At 42.6% G+C, this 15,618-nt stretch overlaps 1 protein-coding gene across 4 annotated transcripts in view; it reads left to right on the top strand.

Annotated features, from left to right (window-relative positions):
• The window catches only part of RBM6 (RNA binding motif protein 6), a 111,070-nt gene extending 99,351 nt beyond the window's left edge, over nt 1-11,719 (top strand). For all 4 annotated transcript variants that reach the window (XM_046657201.1, XM_046657228.1, XM_046657219.1 and 1 more), the window contains exons 13-21: nt 65-146; nt 391-476; nt 2,287-2,433; nt 3,409-3,504; nt 4,920-5,180; nt 6,842-6,916; nt 7,959-8,056; nt 10,608-10,737; nt 11,477-11,719. In XM_046657201.1, coding sequence (XP_046513157.1) covers nt 65-146; nt 391-476; nt 2,287-2,433; nt 3,409-3,504; nt 4,920-5,180; nt 6,842-6,916; nt 7,959-8,056; nt 10,608-10,737; nt 11,477-11,602 — 1,101 coding nt within the window. In that variant the 3' untranslated portion in view covers nt 11,603-11,719. The remainder of the gene's footprint in view (nt 1-64; nt 147-390; nt 477-2,286; nt 2,434-3,408; nt 3,505-4,919; nt 5,181-6,841; nt 6,917-7,958; nt 8,057-10,607; nt 10,738-11,476) is intronic.
• The last annotated feature ends 3,899 nt before the right edge of the window (nt 11,720-15,618 follow it).

Below are 15,618 nucleotides of genomic sequence, written 5' to 3'. Positions count from 1 at the left end.
GGGTGACTGTTAAGGTTAATGGCTATCGGAAGTTCCATAATTTTAACTTGCCTTTCTGTGATAGGGTAAAAAATATTTCCGAGATAGGAGGGGAGGTAGCAGAAATTCAGACTGGTCTTCTGATACAAATCGACAAGGACAACAGTGTAAGTGACCTTGTTTTATTTCTTTTGTTTCTTTCTGGCTTGAGTATTCATTAATTGAAATCTCTGTGGTCACAAAGTTGGCAAGAGATGCTGTTGACTGGGGTGCTCATTCAGAGAAAGCACCATCTACAGGTTCTACACCTATTCGGGTTAGCCAGCCTCATTCTGGGTTGTTCTTGGTGAGTCCCTAGCAAGGGCTTCATTGGACAGGGAATAACGCTGGCTCTGGTTTTATTCCTTCTAGCATCATCTGACTGCTACATATATGATTCTGCAACTGGCTACTATTATGACCCCTTGGCGGGAACTTATTATGACCCCAACACCCAGGTGGGTATTTGGTTTACTTTGTCAATGATTCTTTTGAAAAAAGCATCTATAATTTGTTACTTTGAAAATTTTATTCTCTAGATTCTCTGGTTTCTCATCACATAAAAAGTAAAAAAGGGGGCCGGCCCTGTGGCCGAGTAGTTAAGTTCGCGTGCTCCACTTTGGTGGCCCAGGATTTCACCAGTTCAGATCCTGGGTGCAGACATGGCACTGCTCATCAAGCCAGGCTGAGACGGCATCCCACATGCCACAACTGGAAGGACCCACAATTAAAAAAATATACAACTATGTACTGGGGAGCTTTGGGGAGAAAAAGGAAAAATAAAATCTTAAAAAAAAAAGTAGAAAAGTTTAAATCTTTGGAAACAATTTCTCCATTCTAGGCAGCTGCTCTGACTATTGTATTATCTGTACCTCATGTCTAGTCTGGTGTTTTAAAAAGTCCAGATCTTATATTGAGCTGTATTTATTCAGGTGGATTTTAAAGATGGTGACCTTTATGTTAACTGTTGCCTATATGGAAAAATAAATGCCTTGTAGCGTTACAGGTAAACAGTGCTGCTCTTAGAATAATGGACAGTGGCTTTGACATCAGTTTCAAAAGAATCTTTTCGGACACTGTAACTCCTCAGTTGAGGGAAACAATAGAAAGAATAAACAAATGGGACTTCATCAGACTAAAGAGCTTCTTCAAGGCAAGGGAAAACAGAATTGAAACAAAAAAACAGCTCACTAATTGGGAAAAAATATTTACAAGCCACTTATCCGACAAAGGGTTAATCTCCATAATATACAAAGAACTCACACTGCTTAACAACAAAAAAACAAACAACCCGATCAAAAAATGGGCAGAGGACATGAACAGACATTTCTCAAAAGAAGATATGAATATGGCCAATAGACACATGAAAAGATGTTCATCATCGCTAATCATCAGGGAAATGTAAATCAAAACTACACTAAGATATCACCTTACCCCCGTTAGATTGGCAAAAACATCCAAAACCAAGAACGACAAATGTTGGAGAGGTTGTGGAGAAAGAGGAACCCTCATACACTGTTGGTGGGAATGCAAACTGGTACAGCCACTATGGAAAACAGTATGGAGATTTCTCAAAAAGTTAAAAATAGAAATACCCTATGACCCAGCCATCCCATTACTGGGTATCTATCCTAAGAACCTGATATCAGATATCTCAAGAGTCCATTGCACCCCTATGTTCATCGCAGCATTATTTACAATAGCCAAGACGTGGAACCAGCCTACATGCCCAGAAACTGATGATTGGATAAAGAAGATGTGGTATATATACACAATGGAATACTACTCAGCCATAAAAAAAGACGAAATTGGCCCATTCACAACAATGTGGATGGACCTCGAGGGCATTATGTTAAGCGAAATAAGTCAGTCAGAGAAAGACGAACTCTATATGACTCCACTCATAGGTGGAAATTAGTATATTGAGAAGGAGATCTGATCGGTGGTTACCAGGGAAAAGGGGGGGTGGGGGGAGGGTACGGAGGGGGAAGTGGTGTACCCACAACATGACTAACAAAAATGTACAACTGAAATTTCACAAGCTTGTAATCCATCATAACATTAATAAAAACAAAAAAAAGAATAATGGACAGTGGGATGTGTCCTGGCCCCTGGAGTGGGCTTTTAGATTGTTTGATGTAGTCTTTTCTTAGGCTCATGAGTAAGAGAGCTATTCTTTCCCCCAGAAGGGAACTGTGTTCCTTAGACCTGGAATTACTGGGAAAGTGAAGCATTCTGTAGATTTAACTGTTTCCAATTGTATCATAGCAAGAAGTCTATGTGCCCCAGGACCCTGGGTCACCTGAGGAAGAAGAGAGCAAGGACAAGAAACTCTGCAGTCAAGGAAAGTCAACTAGCAAGAAGGAAACGTCTAAAAGAGATGGCAAGGAGAAAAAAGACCGAGGTGTGACGAGGGTAAGTTACTAACAAAGTAGGCCAGTTTCAGCCACTGGTAACTCTGTCTTTTACAAATGGAAAAACTGTGAATGGTAGAACAAAGTGACTCAGCTCAAACCCTAACACCTCAGCTCCACAAAGTTTCATTTTCCTGCATTCTCTTTTCAGTGCTTGATTCTGTATATACATTTCTATAGGTGTAATTGTAGAAGAGGATACCATTTTGTATTCTTTATTCATTTTATATTTGATCATAAGTATTTTTCCATATTTCTGTAATACTCTTTATTATTTTAATGCCTGCATGGTAAAATTCACTTGGTAAAAATGTACCTTGATTTTCTTCATCTTTCCTGCATTGTTTGTTTCTTCTTTCTAATCTTATACCGTCATAATATGTAGCATTTAGCATTTATTTCTCCTTTTAAAGAATTTCCTTAGGATAAGTCTTCAAGATCAAAGAGGGATTCAGTTTTGTTTTTGTTTTTGTTTTTTGAGGAAGATTAGCCCTGAGCTAACATCTGCTGCCAATTCGCCTCTTTTTTGCTGAGGAAGACTGGCCTTGAGCTAACATCCATGCCCATCTTCCTCTACTTTATATGTGGGACGCCTGCCACAGTATGGCTTGCCAAGTGGTGCCATGTCTGCACCCGGGATCCGAACCAGTGAACCCTGGGCCGCCAAAGCAGAACGTGCAAACTTAACCACCACACCACAGGGCCAGTCCCTCAGTCATTTTTAAAATGAGGAAATTAATGCCTATCTAAGAGGATTGTAGTAAAGCCTGAAGAAGATAATGCATATAAATACCTCATCTGGTGCCTGACATATACTAAATGTTATCTTTAAAAGTTGTTAATTTTGAAATCATTATAGCACTGTTACAGATACTTCACAAATTAGGAGATTTAGAAAACCAGACTAATTTCAACAGGGATAACTCTTAACCCAGCTTTTATGAGTATCATTTAAGAATTACTTGGGTTTGATCAGTTTCAGGAAAATGCCAGTGAGGGGACAGCCCCCCCAGAGGACGTCTTTAAGAAGCCCCTGCCTCCCACTGTGAAGAAGGAAGAGAGTCCTCCACCAGTAAGACTAAGCTAATGCCCTGGGCTAGGGCTGGAGCTGGTTCCAAATGGGAAAGGAAATTCAAAGGCTGATGCCTCACTTTGGTGTTGGTCCTTTAGCTCTCTGTGTCACAAACAAGGACTCCTCTTAAGTATAAGCATGAAGTAAATTTTCCTGTCTGCTAATAGGAATATAACTGGAGAACGAGAGGTAGTTATCTGTCCTCTTTCCCTCTACCCTGTGCCATTCCCACCAGACCAGAGAACGCCTGGCCCTTTTTAAGTATAATCCTGCTCTTACTAATTCTTCTCTTCTAAATGACCAAGGAAACCTGTTTTCCTGGCTGTGATGTTTCCGATCTTTTGGTACTGCATAAGGATCTCTTATATTTGGAGTGCATGCATGGTCATTTTTATAATTTACCTGCCTGGCCAGAATGAACAATGCTAATAACGACATTGGTACCCATTTTTTAGCTGTTGTAGAGTGATAGTGTCAATCTATTTGCAAGTGATTCTGATTAAATGTAAATATAAAACGATAGTGACCACACTTTATTTTTTTACTTTGTTTGATCATAGGCCAGTGACCGTGCATCACTATTTAACAGTTTCCTATAAGCTGCTGATAAATACTCTTTGCCTGTTCCACATTATTTATTTATTTATTTATTTTAAGATTTTATTTTTCCTTTTTCTCCCCAAAGCCCCCCGGCACATAGTTGTAGATTTTCTTTAGTTGTGGGTCCTTCTAGTTGTGGCATGTGGGAGGCTGCCTCAGCATGCCCCGATGAGCGGTGCCATGTCCGCGCCCAGGATCCGAACCGGCGAAACCCTGGCCTGCCGAAGCGAAGCGCTCAAACTTAACCACTCGGCCACGGACCTGGCCCTCTGCCTGCTCTACATTACTAATTCAGTTTACTGTAGCATCTATCCTATCCGTGCCTTTGCCTTTACCTTCCTCAGGAGCTGGATCTGTCTGCCTGAGTGCTTATCCTTCAGTTGCTTTTAGTCTACCTCCTAAGTCCCTTTTGCTATAGAGGTTACTATAGCCTTGAGGAAATTTATTTTTCCTTTTCTCCACAGTAACTTGGAGGTGGTTGCTATCCCTTCCTCTTTGTAAATTGTAATTTTTTAACTCTTTTCCTATGTTCTATGTCAGTTCTCCTTTCTCTACCTTCTCTTGACCATTCTGTTTAGAGAGTCGCTTCTAAGGGAACTTGTCTGACTTATCTCAGTGAGCAAGGAGAAAAGCCAAGCTCAAACCATGTTACTTCCATCTGGGAAATGAGAAGTGTGGTCAGTGGGCCTATTCTGAACCAAGTTCATTATTCCAACTAAAAAAGAAGAAATGAGATACCCATATCAGAATATCCAGAAAACAGACCCCAAAATATAATTTGAGTTTGGTGTTAATCGCTGGTCTTCTCCTTCCAGCCTAAGGTAGTAAACCCACTGATTGGCCTCCTGGGTGAATATGGAGGAGACAGTGACTATGAGGAAGAGGAAGAAGAGGAACAGACCCCTCCTCCACAGGCCCGCACAGCACAGCCCCAGCAGCGGGAGGAGCTGACTAAGAAGGAGAATGAAGAAGATAAACTCACTGACTGGAATAAACTGGCTTGTCTGCTCTGCAGAAGACAATTTCCCAATAAAGAAGTTCTGATCAAACACCAGCAGCTTTCAGACCTGCACAAGGTATTAGGGGAAGAGGCTCTGACCTTTCACACTTTTGACTCTTACTATTGATGAGCATTACAGGGAATAAAGAAGCTTATGCTGTCTTTCGTTAGCCTATATCATCCCCAGTTCCTATAATTAAATCAGTCCAATTCAAGAATGAATTGCTCTTACACCTTTTCTTCATGAGTTGCTCTGCTTTAAGGCCATGCCCACCTTCAAAAAACTTGAGTGTGTAGACCCAAAGCAAGCAGCATGGCTGGGGCTGGGACACCAAACACAGGCTCTGCTGAAGATAGGAGGAGAAGGGGTCATGGAGTAGGAAACTGACCTGCTGCATTTCTCATCTTAGCTCTACCATTAACGTAATATTTGGACCTCAGATAAGCCCCTTCTCTTGATACTTGGTCACTTCACCGAGTTCTGTCTAGCTCTGACAGTCTGCTTCCCCAAAGGTAGGTCACATTCTGCCAGCTCTTCATGTAGTGAGTTATTGCTATAAGCCATGGCACAACAGCTCTTCTTGGTATGTTAAACTGACATACATTGGTCCTACCCTGCAGTCTTCTATTTATATGTACTGACGAAGGAGCTAAATTCTGGACAACTAAAGCCCCTAGGTGAACTCCTGTTATCAGCATAGAGTAATTTATTTCACACTCCTTCTCTGGCAAATGTTACAAGAGTGGTGAGGGGATTGGATTTAGACTTTCTCTCAATATAAAACCCTAAGTCCTACGTAGCTGAAAGCTAAGAAGCTTGCTTTTGGTTATAGGCAGACCTTTTTCCCAGCTGCCTCTGTGGAGGCTCTCCAAAGCTTCTAGGATTCTGAGAAGCTCCTTTTGACACTTGTTGCAGCAGACTACCTCCCAAATCCCCTTGACCTTATGGAATTCTGAGTCATCAGACTGACACATTTAAATTTCAGCTCTCTGATGAAAATGCTAATGAATGGCTAGAGATTAAAAATAGTTGTCAGGAAAGAGGAGCCACAGGTCTGGTGAATCCACAAGCTGAACTGGCCCTGAGACGATGGAAAATGGATTTTTCCTTTCCTTGCAGTGATGCAGTGCAAAGAATCCCCTTTCTGTATGAGAGCGGCTCTGGACACCTTAAGTTTCTTATTTATGCCTGAGGGCGTTATGTAGTAGAGCCATACTTGAGGGATATGGGACCCTCAATGAGAAGAGGACTCTCAGAGGAGTCTGTTTGTTCTTTCAGGACCTTGGGGTTCCTTTTCATGTCTCTCTGGGGGCTTGAAAGAGTGAATAGTGTCTGAGGATGGTGGGTGGTGCTAGTAGTAGGCAGAGCATGTGGGCATTTGGTTTTCTTCACTGGTGTACTCAGATTCCTCTCTCTCATAATTTTTTAGCTTAGATAAAGGGATATAAACCAAAGTTGTGTGTTCTACATTTTGGAGAAAAGTAGACTGAAGTTTCTTCTCATGCCACACCATATAACTAATCGGTGCAACAAGCCTACATTAGAACCTGGATTCCTGTTGGTGAGGCTAAAGCTAGACCAGTTAGGTGTTGTTGCTTGCAGGATGCAGTGACCACTTAGGAGAGTTGGTCAGTGAGAGGAGCTACAGTCTTAAAGCAGCTATCGAGAAAGGCCTAGGGGCATTTCTAGGACCACTTTTTCTAGACCTATACTCATAGAACGCCCTGTCTTCTCAGCAAAACCTGGAAATCCACCGGAAGATAAAGCAGTCTGAGCAGGAGCTAGCCTATCTGGAGAGAAGAGAACGGGAGGTAAGCTTTGGTGATCTGTACTCTCTTGACACCAATTCTTTTTGATTTCTGGTATAGAATTTGTAGGCTTTGCTGGTCCCTCCTGAAAAGAAGACAGAGAACGAAGTGACCCCAAAAGATGGGGCATACATTTCTCAAAACTCATCAAACTACATTAAAATGAGTGTATTTTATTGTTTATAAATTATACCTCAATAAAGTTCGTATTTTTTTAGAAGTCCAATGCGCTATCCATTGCACTACAGAACCTAAAGTTCGTATTTTTTTTTTCAATATTCCACTTTTTTTTTTTAAGATTTTATTTTTTTCCTTTTTACCCCCAAAGTTGTACATAGTTGTATATTCTTCATTGTGGGTCCTTCTAATTGTGGCATGTGGGACGCTGCCTCAGTGTGGTTTGACGAGCAGTGCCATGTCCGTGCCCAGGATTCGAACCAACGAAACACTGGGCCGCCTGCAGTAGAGCGCATGAACTTAACCACTCAGCCACAGGGCCAGCCCCTAAAGTTCATATTTTTTTAAAGATGATGTTAGAGTCTCCATGTAGGTCAAATAAATAGCACTCCTCTTTGCTGCCCAGCTTTTAAAATCAATGAAGGAGCGTTGGATAGGACTGCTGAAATAACATCTTTTACTGTTAAAGGCTAAGTTGGAGGAATTAACTTAGTGTGAGAGGCAAGTGGATTTGCTTCTTGGATCACACAGGGAGGCAGACTCACCTATCCAGCCACACACTTCATTGGTTTGGGGCAGGTCTTTTGTGATAGTCAGGAATCTACCTATGGAGGCTTACTGGCGAAAATCTCCTCCTCAGAAGAGAAAAAGACGGGCTGAGCCAAGCATATCAGCTTATTATTCCCAAATTTACTAGTCAGAGAGGCTAGTGCTTTCTTAAGAAGAATGTGTGAAGGATCGAGAGATTCCAGGAGTTATCAGTTGAACTCCCTTCATATTAGGAGAAATTTTAGGAGTAAAGTGAAGCTTCCCTACTCACCAATGCCCTCGATGGAAATCTCAGATCTGTTTTTCTGCTCACCAACAGGGAAGGTTTAAAGAAAGAGGAAATGATCGCAGGGAAAAGCTCCAATGTTTTGACTCTCCAGAACGGAAACGAATTAAATACTCCAGGGAAACTGACAGGTAAGCCAAGAACTCTTCACTCAGCCTAGGCCTCAAAGCCTAATGGTGAAACCATCTCCTTCTCCAACTGTGCTGTTATTTTCTCTCTCAGGGAGGTGAGGCTGTCGAGAGCAGGTTATGTCTGAACTTTTTGAGCATGAGGTTCACCCCAACCTTTTGACCACAGGGAATGTGTGTTTGCATGGAAGATTGGCTGGCTGCTTCAGCTGCTCAAAGCCAGGGCTGGAGTAGCCATGGTTAGGCACTCTTTCTCTCCACATTAGTAATGCTGTACCTCCTTATGGGCCTGATAATAAGGTCACACTCTGGGGCTTTTTCTCTAAGGAACCTCCATTTTCACACATAGGTGCTGAATACGTGGTTGGCTGCTGATAGAGATAGATAATCTCTAGCTTCCTGTGCTTGTTTCTGGTCAGATAGTTCCCAGGTGGTGAGCCCGGAGTTATATATAATTTATTGATAACCCACTGTGTACAGATACTGCACTAAGTGCAAGGAATACTCAGGTGGACAAGACGTATTATCCTTGACTGTCTGAACACAGAATAAGGAAGGCTTAAGTCATGCTGTGTCTCATAGGGTAGACCCAGAAATCTGGTGGAGAAGGGGAGGGCATTTCACCTGGAGGGAACTGCACATACCATGGATGAAAGAGACAGAGGTCATGATGCGTTTGAGTTGTAAGTAGCTCCGTGGGGCTGAACACTGGGGATATACGGTTGAGTGACAGAAGATGAGGCTGGCTCAACAGACAGAGACCACTTCATGAAGTTCATACTCCTTGAATTACCATTCTGAGACTTTTTCTTAGGGCAGTGGTAGGTTATGAAATTATTTAAGCAGGGTATTGATCTAGTGAGACTTGAGCAGGTCTTTATGTTGGTAATCGAAAGAACCAGTAGCCAGGGTAGATTATGCCTCTGGGGAATGGAGAGATGATTGATGGAGAAAGCTCCCTGAGGAGGCTAGATGGGGTCTGGGGCTCTGGCAATCCATCTTATTTGCTCATAGCCCGCAATAAGATTATTTTTGAATCATGGCCCAGTAGTCATGTGTGTAAGTACTAAACAAAGAAATCTTCATGAAAAATACTTCTTACTGTGTGTAATAAACTCTGATATTTTTATTTTAGTCTATTCCGTTTGCATTTTTAAGAAGTACTAAGGTGGGGCTACTTAGTCAATGTAACATCTCATTGGGTCATTCTCTAAAATACACTGGACCTAGGACAAAGGAGAAAGAGTCAGCCAAGAGGAGAAAGGACACCTTAGCCCTGAGTCAGTTGGGCTGGGTGCAGAAAGAGACCTTTTCTGTTCTTGGCACCCTTCACACCACATTCTACTGGCTCTCTTCCTCCTTAGTCTTCTGTCCTGCTTCTCTTCCTTTTCTGAGTAATTCCAGATATTCCCCAGGACTCTGTACTCAGTGCTCCTTTATTCTTGCTGCTCCACCCTCTTGACCTGGACTGTCTGTGGTACCCAAGGCCTCAGCCACCAACTAACAGGCTAAATCCTATGGCTCCATCCCACGTCAGTTCTGTTTTCTGAGCTCAGAATCACTATTTCCATTTACCTCCTTGGTTGCCCTCTTGGACACCTCTCAGGCTTCCCACACTAAACAATTACTTAATATTATATTTTGCTCTAGTGGAATATTATATTATATTACATTCCTCCCCGCCCCTCCCCTCCCTTCCCTTCTTAAACCTGTTGTATTCCTGTTTCAGAGTAGTAATATCATAGCATCATTGTCTACCTGGTCTGACCCAATCTTCCTCCTTTATCCCCTATATCCGGTCAGTGGCCACATCCCTAATTAAGCCTTGCCCTCCATTCTAGCTTTCCTCCAAACTAGACTCCTTATTCCCAGTCTTTGCTTCTCAGTCTTAAGTTCATTCTCTACCCTACCACCAAAATGACTTTTGTAAACAGAAAGGTGCTCCTAAAACTCGCCTTTTTGTGAACATATACCTTGCTTAGAGGGAGGCCTGGGTCCCAGGGTTTCTTTGCCTGAAGGATGAAGTCAAGAGGCATGATTTAGCATGATGTTTAAGGTTTTTCACAGTCTGGCCCAAGCAGCCTTTTGTCAAGTCTTACCACTCCTCTCCTGGATAAATTGTATTCTTTCACTTCTCCTTGCCTGTGTCTTCCTTTCCTCCCATGCTTTTTCTAGCTCACAAACTCCTCATTTGTCAAGACCGAGTTCAGGTGTACCCTCTTGTTGGAATTTCTGTCATTTTCAATAATGCCCCTTCCCTCTGTTTCCATAACAAATATCTACTGTTGCCGCATTTATGACTGAGCTCTTCAATGTGCTATAAGCATCTATTGACATATTATTCTTCTCATATCCTTCCCCATGAACAAGGTCAGGTCTTGGTCATCTCTGTATCCCCAGGACAAAGCCTGTTGCATAGAGAGCAGGCAATCAGAGATATTTAATATACTTAATAGGAGGCAAATCTGAATCAACAGGACAAAGGTTTTTGTTAGGCTCACAAACAGGTCATTTTGAAAGTGGTGGTTTCTAAGTATGTCTGCTTCTTTTGCAGTGATCGTAAACCTGTTGGTAAAGAAGGTATTGACAATAGCAGCAAAGGAGGCTGTGTCCAGCAGGCCACTGGCTGGAGGAAGGGGGCAGGGCTTGGCTATGGCCATCCTGGATTGGCTTCTGCGGAGGAGGTGAAATGGTTTCCATCTTGTTGGGGGTGGCATGAACCTGGAACTTTCTCTCACTCTGTGGCCCAGAGCTGTGTCCTTGCCTTTTAGCTGGGCTTTCCCCACTGCTGGCTAAGGACATGAAAGCTGGGGAGCCCATCAGTCTTGATTACTGGGTTATAGCCAGGCACACTGGGCCCTTTGCAGTTTGGTTGGCGGTGGGAAGAGCAGGGAGAAGTTGGAATGGGGCTAATCTTATTCTTACACGGAGTTAGAGGTGGGACAGTGAGGAAATCAGGCCGTTTAAGACTGAAGAATCACTTGGTGAAAAGAACCAGGGAACCAGTGATAAAAGGTACAAAAGAATCTCTGAGAGGGATTGTCATCAGAAGTCTTTGATGGCTAAAATGTAAGAAGCATGAAGTCAGTGCTGGTTCCCAAGAAGGGCTTTCCCCCTCATTTTTCAGGAAGAAAAGGGAAAAGAGAGAAAGTGATAAAAGGGAACACTGCCCATTTAATGTTGTCTGGTCCCCCTCTGAAAATGCCAACTATAGGAGATTGGCTTCTCATATTTCTGGTGTTGAATCCTGAAATCATGGCATCACTACTTTCCTTACTCATCTTGGGTGTTTATTAATTAAACATTCTAAAAATTTCTCCTATATCCTGCTCCTTACTGGTCCAGAAATGCTTATGGTCAAAAACCAGCCCTGAGGCTCATTAATTCATAGAGCCCACTTCATTATTTGTTTTTGTTTTGCAGACTGAAGGCCGGATGCGGGGGCCCAGTATGGGGGCTCCAGGAAGAACCAGCAAGAGACAGTCCAACGAGACTTACCGAGATGCTGTGCGAAGAGTCATGTTTGCTCGGTATAAAGAACTTGATTAAAGAATGGAGACAAGTCCCATAGGACAGACCTCTTTATTTTGTTTGTCTGTCTCTCCTTTTGTTTTGTTACTGTTCTTGCTGCTAGAACTTTTTTAAATAAACTTTTTTTCAATGTGATTTTTTTGGTGGTTAATTTTTCACCCATAGATGGGTGGGGGGTGGGGCTGATGGGAGGAAGAGAGAGAGTGCCTTGGTGTGGGCCCATTTGAGGTGGTGCTGAAATGGCAAGGAGTGCTGCAGTGAGCCCTAGAACACTGCCTCTGTCAGTGTGAGTGGACGGGTTGCAATGTCCTTTGAACTCTAGCTTGTATGAATGCTGTCAGATTTTTTAAATTATTTTCCTTTAATTAGTGAAAATAGCATCTCATTACTGTTTGTTTCCATTTCTTCACTAACTGCTGAGGCTGAACATATTTCCATATGTTTCTTTGCTACACATTAGACCTTCAAAAGTTGTCTTCTGACTTCCCCATTGTTGGGGATGGCGGGGTGGGGGCAGAGTGTGACAACTCTGAGTACCTGCTGGGTGCTCAATGCTTCACACATTGTGATCACCACAACAAGTTGGCATAGTAAGAATTACCACTCCTCTCCAGCCACTGCCCCAGCTCTTCTTTCCCTCCATAGGTAAAACTCTCCAAGGAGGTGCTTGCCCTCTTTAAAATCTTTCTTAATTTCCCATAATATCACTCATACCATTTCAGAGGGTTTGCTTCAAAAGTGAGGTGGATTTTTTGTTTTTTTTTAAATTCTTTGCAGTTAAAAGGACAGTATCCTTGGGGCTGGCCCCGTGGCCCAGTGGTTGAGTTCATGCACTCCGCTTTGGCAGCCCAGGGTTTCGCTGGTTCGGATCCTGGGCGCGAACATGGCACCACACATCAGGCCACACTGGGGCGGCATCCCACATGCCACAACTGGAAGGACCCACAACTAAAAAATATATATATACAACTATGTACTGGGGGAATTTGGGGAGAAGAAGCAGAAAAAAAGAAGATGGGCAAGAGTTGTTAGCTCAGGTGCCAAAAAGGACAATATCCTATGAACCTATTAAAACTTTAAAAAATAATTCTTCAAGGTAGCACATTACAGTACTAAGAATTGCACTTTTCACATGTCTTGGGAAAGAATATTTCTTAGGAAGAGAACTGCTTGTTTACAAGAGCATCTTGATGGTGTAAGGCAGAAGTTTGTAAGTTTTTCTGTAAAGGGCCAGAGTTAATATTTTAGGCTTTACAGGTCAGGTGATCTCTGTTGCAACTACTCAGCCCTGTTGGAGTGAGAAAGCAGCCATGGGCAATACATAAACAAGTGATTGTGACTGTGTTCCAATAAAATTTTATTTACAAAAACAGGTTGCAGGCCAGCATTGGCCCAAGTGTTGTAGTTTGCCAACTCCTGGTCCAAGAGCATAGTCTGGATGCATAAGGCAGGACCAAGGAGGGCTCTGTAAAGAGAAAGGGGGCAAGGATTGGCATTTTGGAGGAGATGCACAGTGAAGGGTGGGAGATATAAGGGGAAGTGCAAGTATACCAAAGAGAAAACATTTCCAGCAACAGGAATGGTAAATGTGAATTTAAATCGTTTGCCATGCTGTGTCCAGATATAATCCCTTTCTTTTAATCTCTACTAAGTCTTTTTACCCCTCCAAAAGGGAAAACAAACAAAATCAGGTGCACATTGGCTTAGGGATCAAGAGCCCCAGGTTCTGGGTCTTGTTACCACTATTGCAGCATTACAGGAGATGGGCCATTTGAATCTTTCAGCCCCAGACAGCTGACTCCAAGAGCCCTTCTGGTCTAACAGATGGTCCACAGGTACATCTGTGATGCGTCTCATTACTTTCTGTCTGACCTTCACTGAGTAGGTCAAAATACTTTTTGGAAGCTGGTCCAAACTCTGTGTCATCCTATTGGGCCTTTAGTGAGCTGTGGAACATATCAAGTGCTTCACTATTGAAGACTCCTGTAGAGGCTACTTAGTTGACCCAGGTTATTGGCAGCCCAGTAGAAGCACCATCAAGTTATTAAGTGGTCATGCTCTGAATGTATTGAGAGCCTACTCTACTTGTTCCTGGGGCTTATAGCAAGACTAGTGTCAGTGTCTGTGCCCAGGGGACTCAGTCTACTGAGGAAGATGGACACTGAGCAATTACTGATGTGATGAGAGCCTCGAGGGAGAAGTACAGCAAGGTATTAGGATGGTATGACATGGCCTTGATTCTCATTGGATAGCACAGAATCTTCCCTGAAGGAAGTGTTTAAGCTCAGACCTCAGAGACTAGTTTGGGCCATTGCCTAATTTTGTTTTGTTTTCTTGTTTTATTTTTGCCACTTTAATGGAAATTTTTCTGTAATACATTTAAAAGCAGTACTTTGGGTATTGATGAAAGTAGGAATGGGTGTGAAAAGTGTCTCACCCTGTGATGTCCCTGAGAAGTTCCCTGAGGCATTTGATCAGAATGCCAGCTGCATAAGGGCAGGGATCTTGGGTAATTTTATGCACTATGTCCCTAGGGCCTGGCACAGGGCCCAACACAGTAGACACTCAATAAGTGAGTGAATAATCCTGAGCTCATAGGTCTATGGAAAATACTTGTTGAATTAAATTTTGATTGCATCTCTCTCCTTCATTTCATCAAAGCCCATCTCTAGGGGCCGGCTCGGTGGTACACTGGTTAAGTGCGCACACTCTACTTCGGCGGCCTGGGGTTCGCCGGTTCAGATCCCTGGTGCGGACGTGGCACCACTTGGCAAGCATGCTGTGGTAGGCATCCCACATATAAAGTAGAGGAAGATGGGCACGGATTTTAGCTCAGGGCCAGTCTTCCTCAGCAAAAATAGGAGGATTAGCAGCAGTTAGCTCAGGGACAATCTTCTTCAAAAAAAAAGCCCATCTCTGACAAAAGAAATTATTTTAGTTTCTTGGTATAGGCAGGCGTTTTCACATAGATCTTTTTTACTTTATATTCTAGAGCAGTAGTTCCCAGCCTAGGACAAAACATGTTAACTAGTTTTTTCTTTTGCCAAGTCATGGAAGATTAAGAAAAAAAAAAGACCTATGATCTTCATTTCATTAAGAGGAGAACTTTTTTTGTTACATCAAAAAAGTAAGAAAGGGAGACCAACCTGGTGGCATAGCAGTTAAGTTTGCATGGTCTGCTTCAGCAGCTGGGGTTCGCTGGTTCGGATCCTGGGCGTGGACCTACACACCGCTTATGAAACCATGCTGTGGCAGCATCCCACATATAAAATGGAGGAAGATGGGCACAGGTGTTAGCTCAGGGCCAATTTTCCTCAGCCAAAAGGGAAGGATTGCTGGTGGATGTTAGCTCAGGGCTAATCTTCCTCAAAAAAAAAGTAGGAAAGGCAATCGTAAGGAGTATCCTTTAGACTATATTGAACACTTGTGGTTTTATTTAAAACAAAAAAAAAAAAACAACTAACTCTGTTGTCTTTTTTTTTACTTAGCTGGGGACTTGTTAAACTTTTCCAAACCCATATCAACTGCCCGACAGGCCTTTGAGGGCACAGCTCTGGAGCTCAACAGGGCAATGTCCACAAAGGTCAGCTATCAGAATTTAGAGGATAGAACTTCCCACTGAATGGAGTTCACTTTTTTCTCTTGGCCCCTCCTTCAAGTTTAAGAGTGATTTTGTACCGTTTATGGACAGTCATATAGCTTTTATGGCTGGTGAGGAGCCCAGCCTAGCAAGCACCTCAGGGAACCTCAGAAGTGCTTGTTGAACTACTTTGGGAATGAGGCAGTTGACTGCTAGTGGCCATAAAGTCTAGCAGGTTCTGGATTCTTGGCGTCTGCATCATCCACTGCAGGATTGCAATGACCTCATCTATGTTTAACTTTTGAATTTAATTAGACAAATATTCAATTGCCTTCTGTGGATCACATACATTTGCTTTTTTCTGATGATAGAAGTTTTACATATATATATTCCCCCAATAAGTTGGAGATATATATATATATATATATATATATATATATATATATATATATAT

Source organism: Equus quagga, chromosome 1 (assembly GCF_021613505.1).
Source record: "Equus quagga isolate Etosha38 chromosome 1, UCLA_HA_Equagga_1.0, whole genome shotgun sequence".
NCBI classification, from domain to species: domain Eukaryota; kingdom Metazoa; phylum Chordata; class Mammalia; order Perissodactyla; family Equidae; genus Equus; species Equus quagga.
This window is presented reverse-complemented; position numbering and strand designations above follow the sequence as displayed.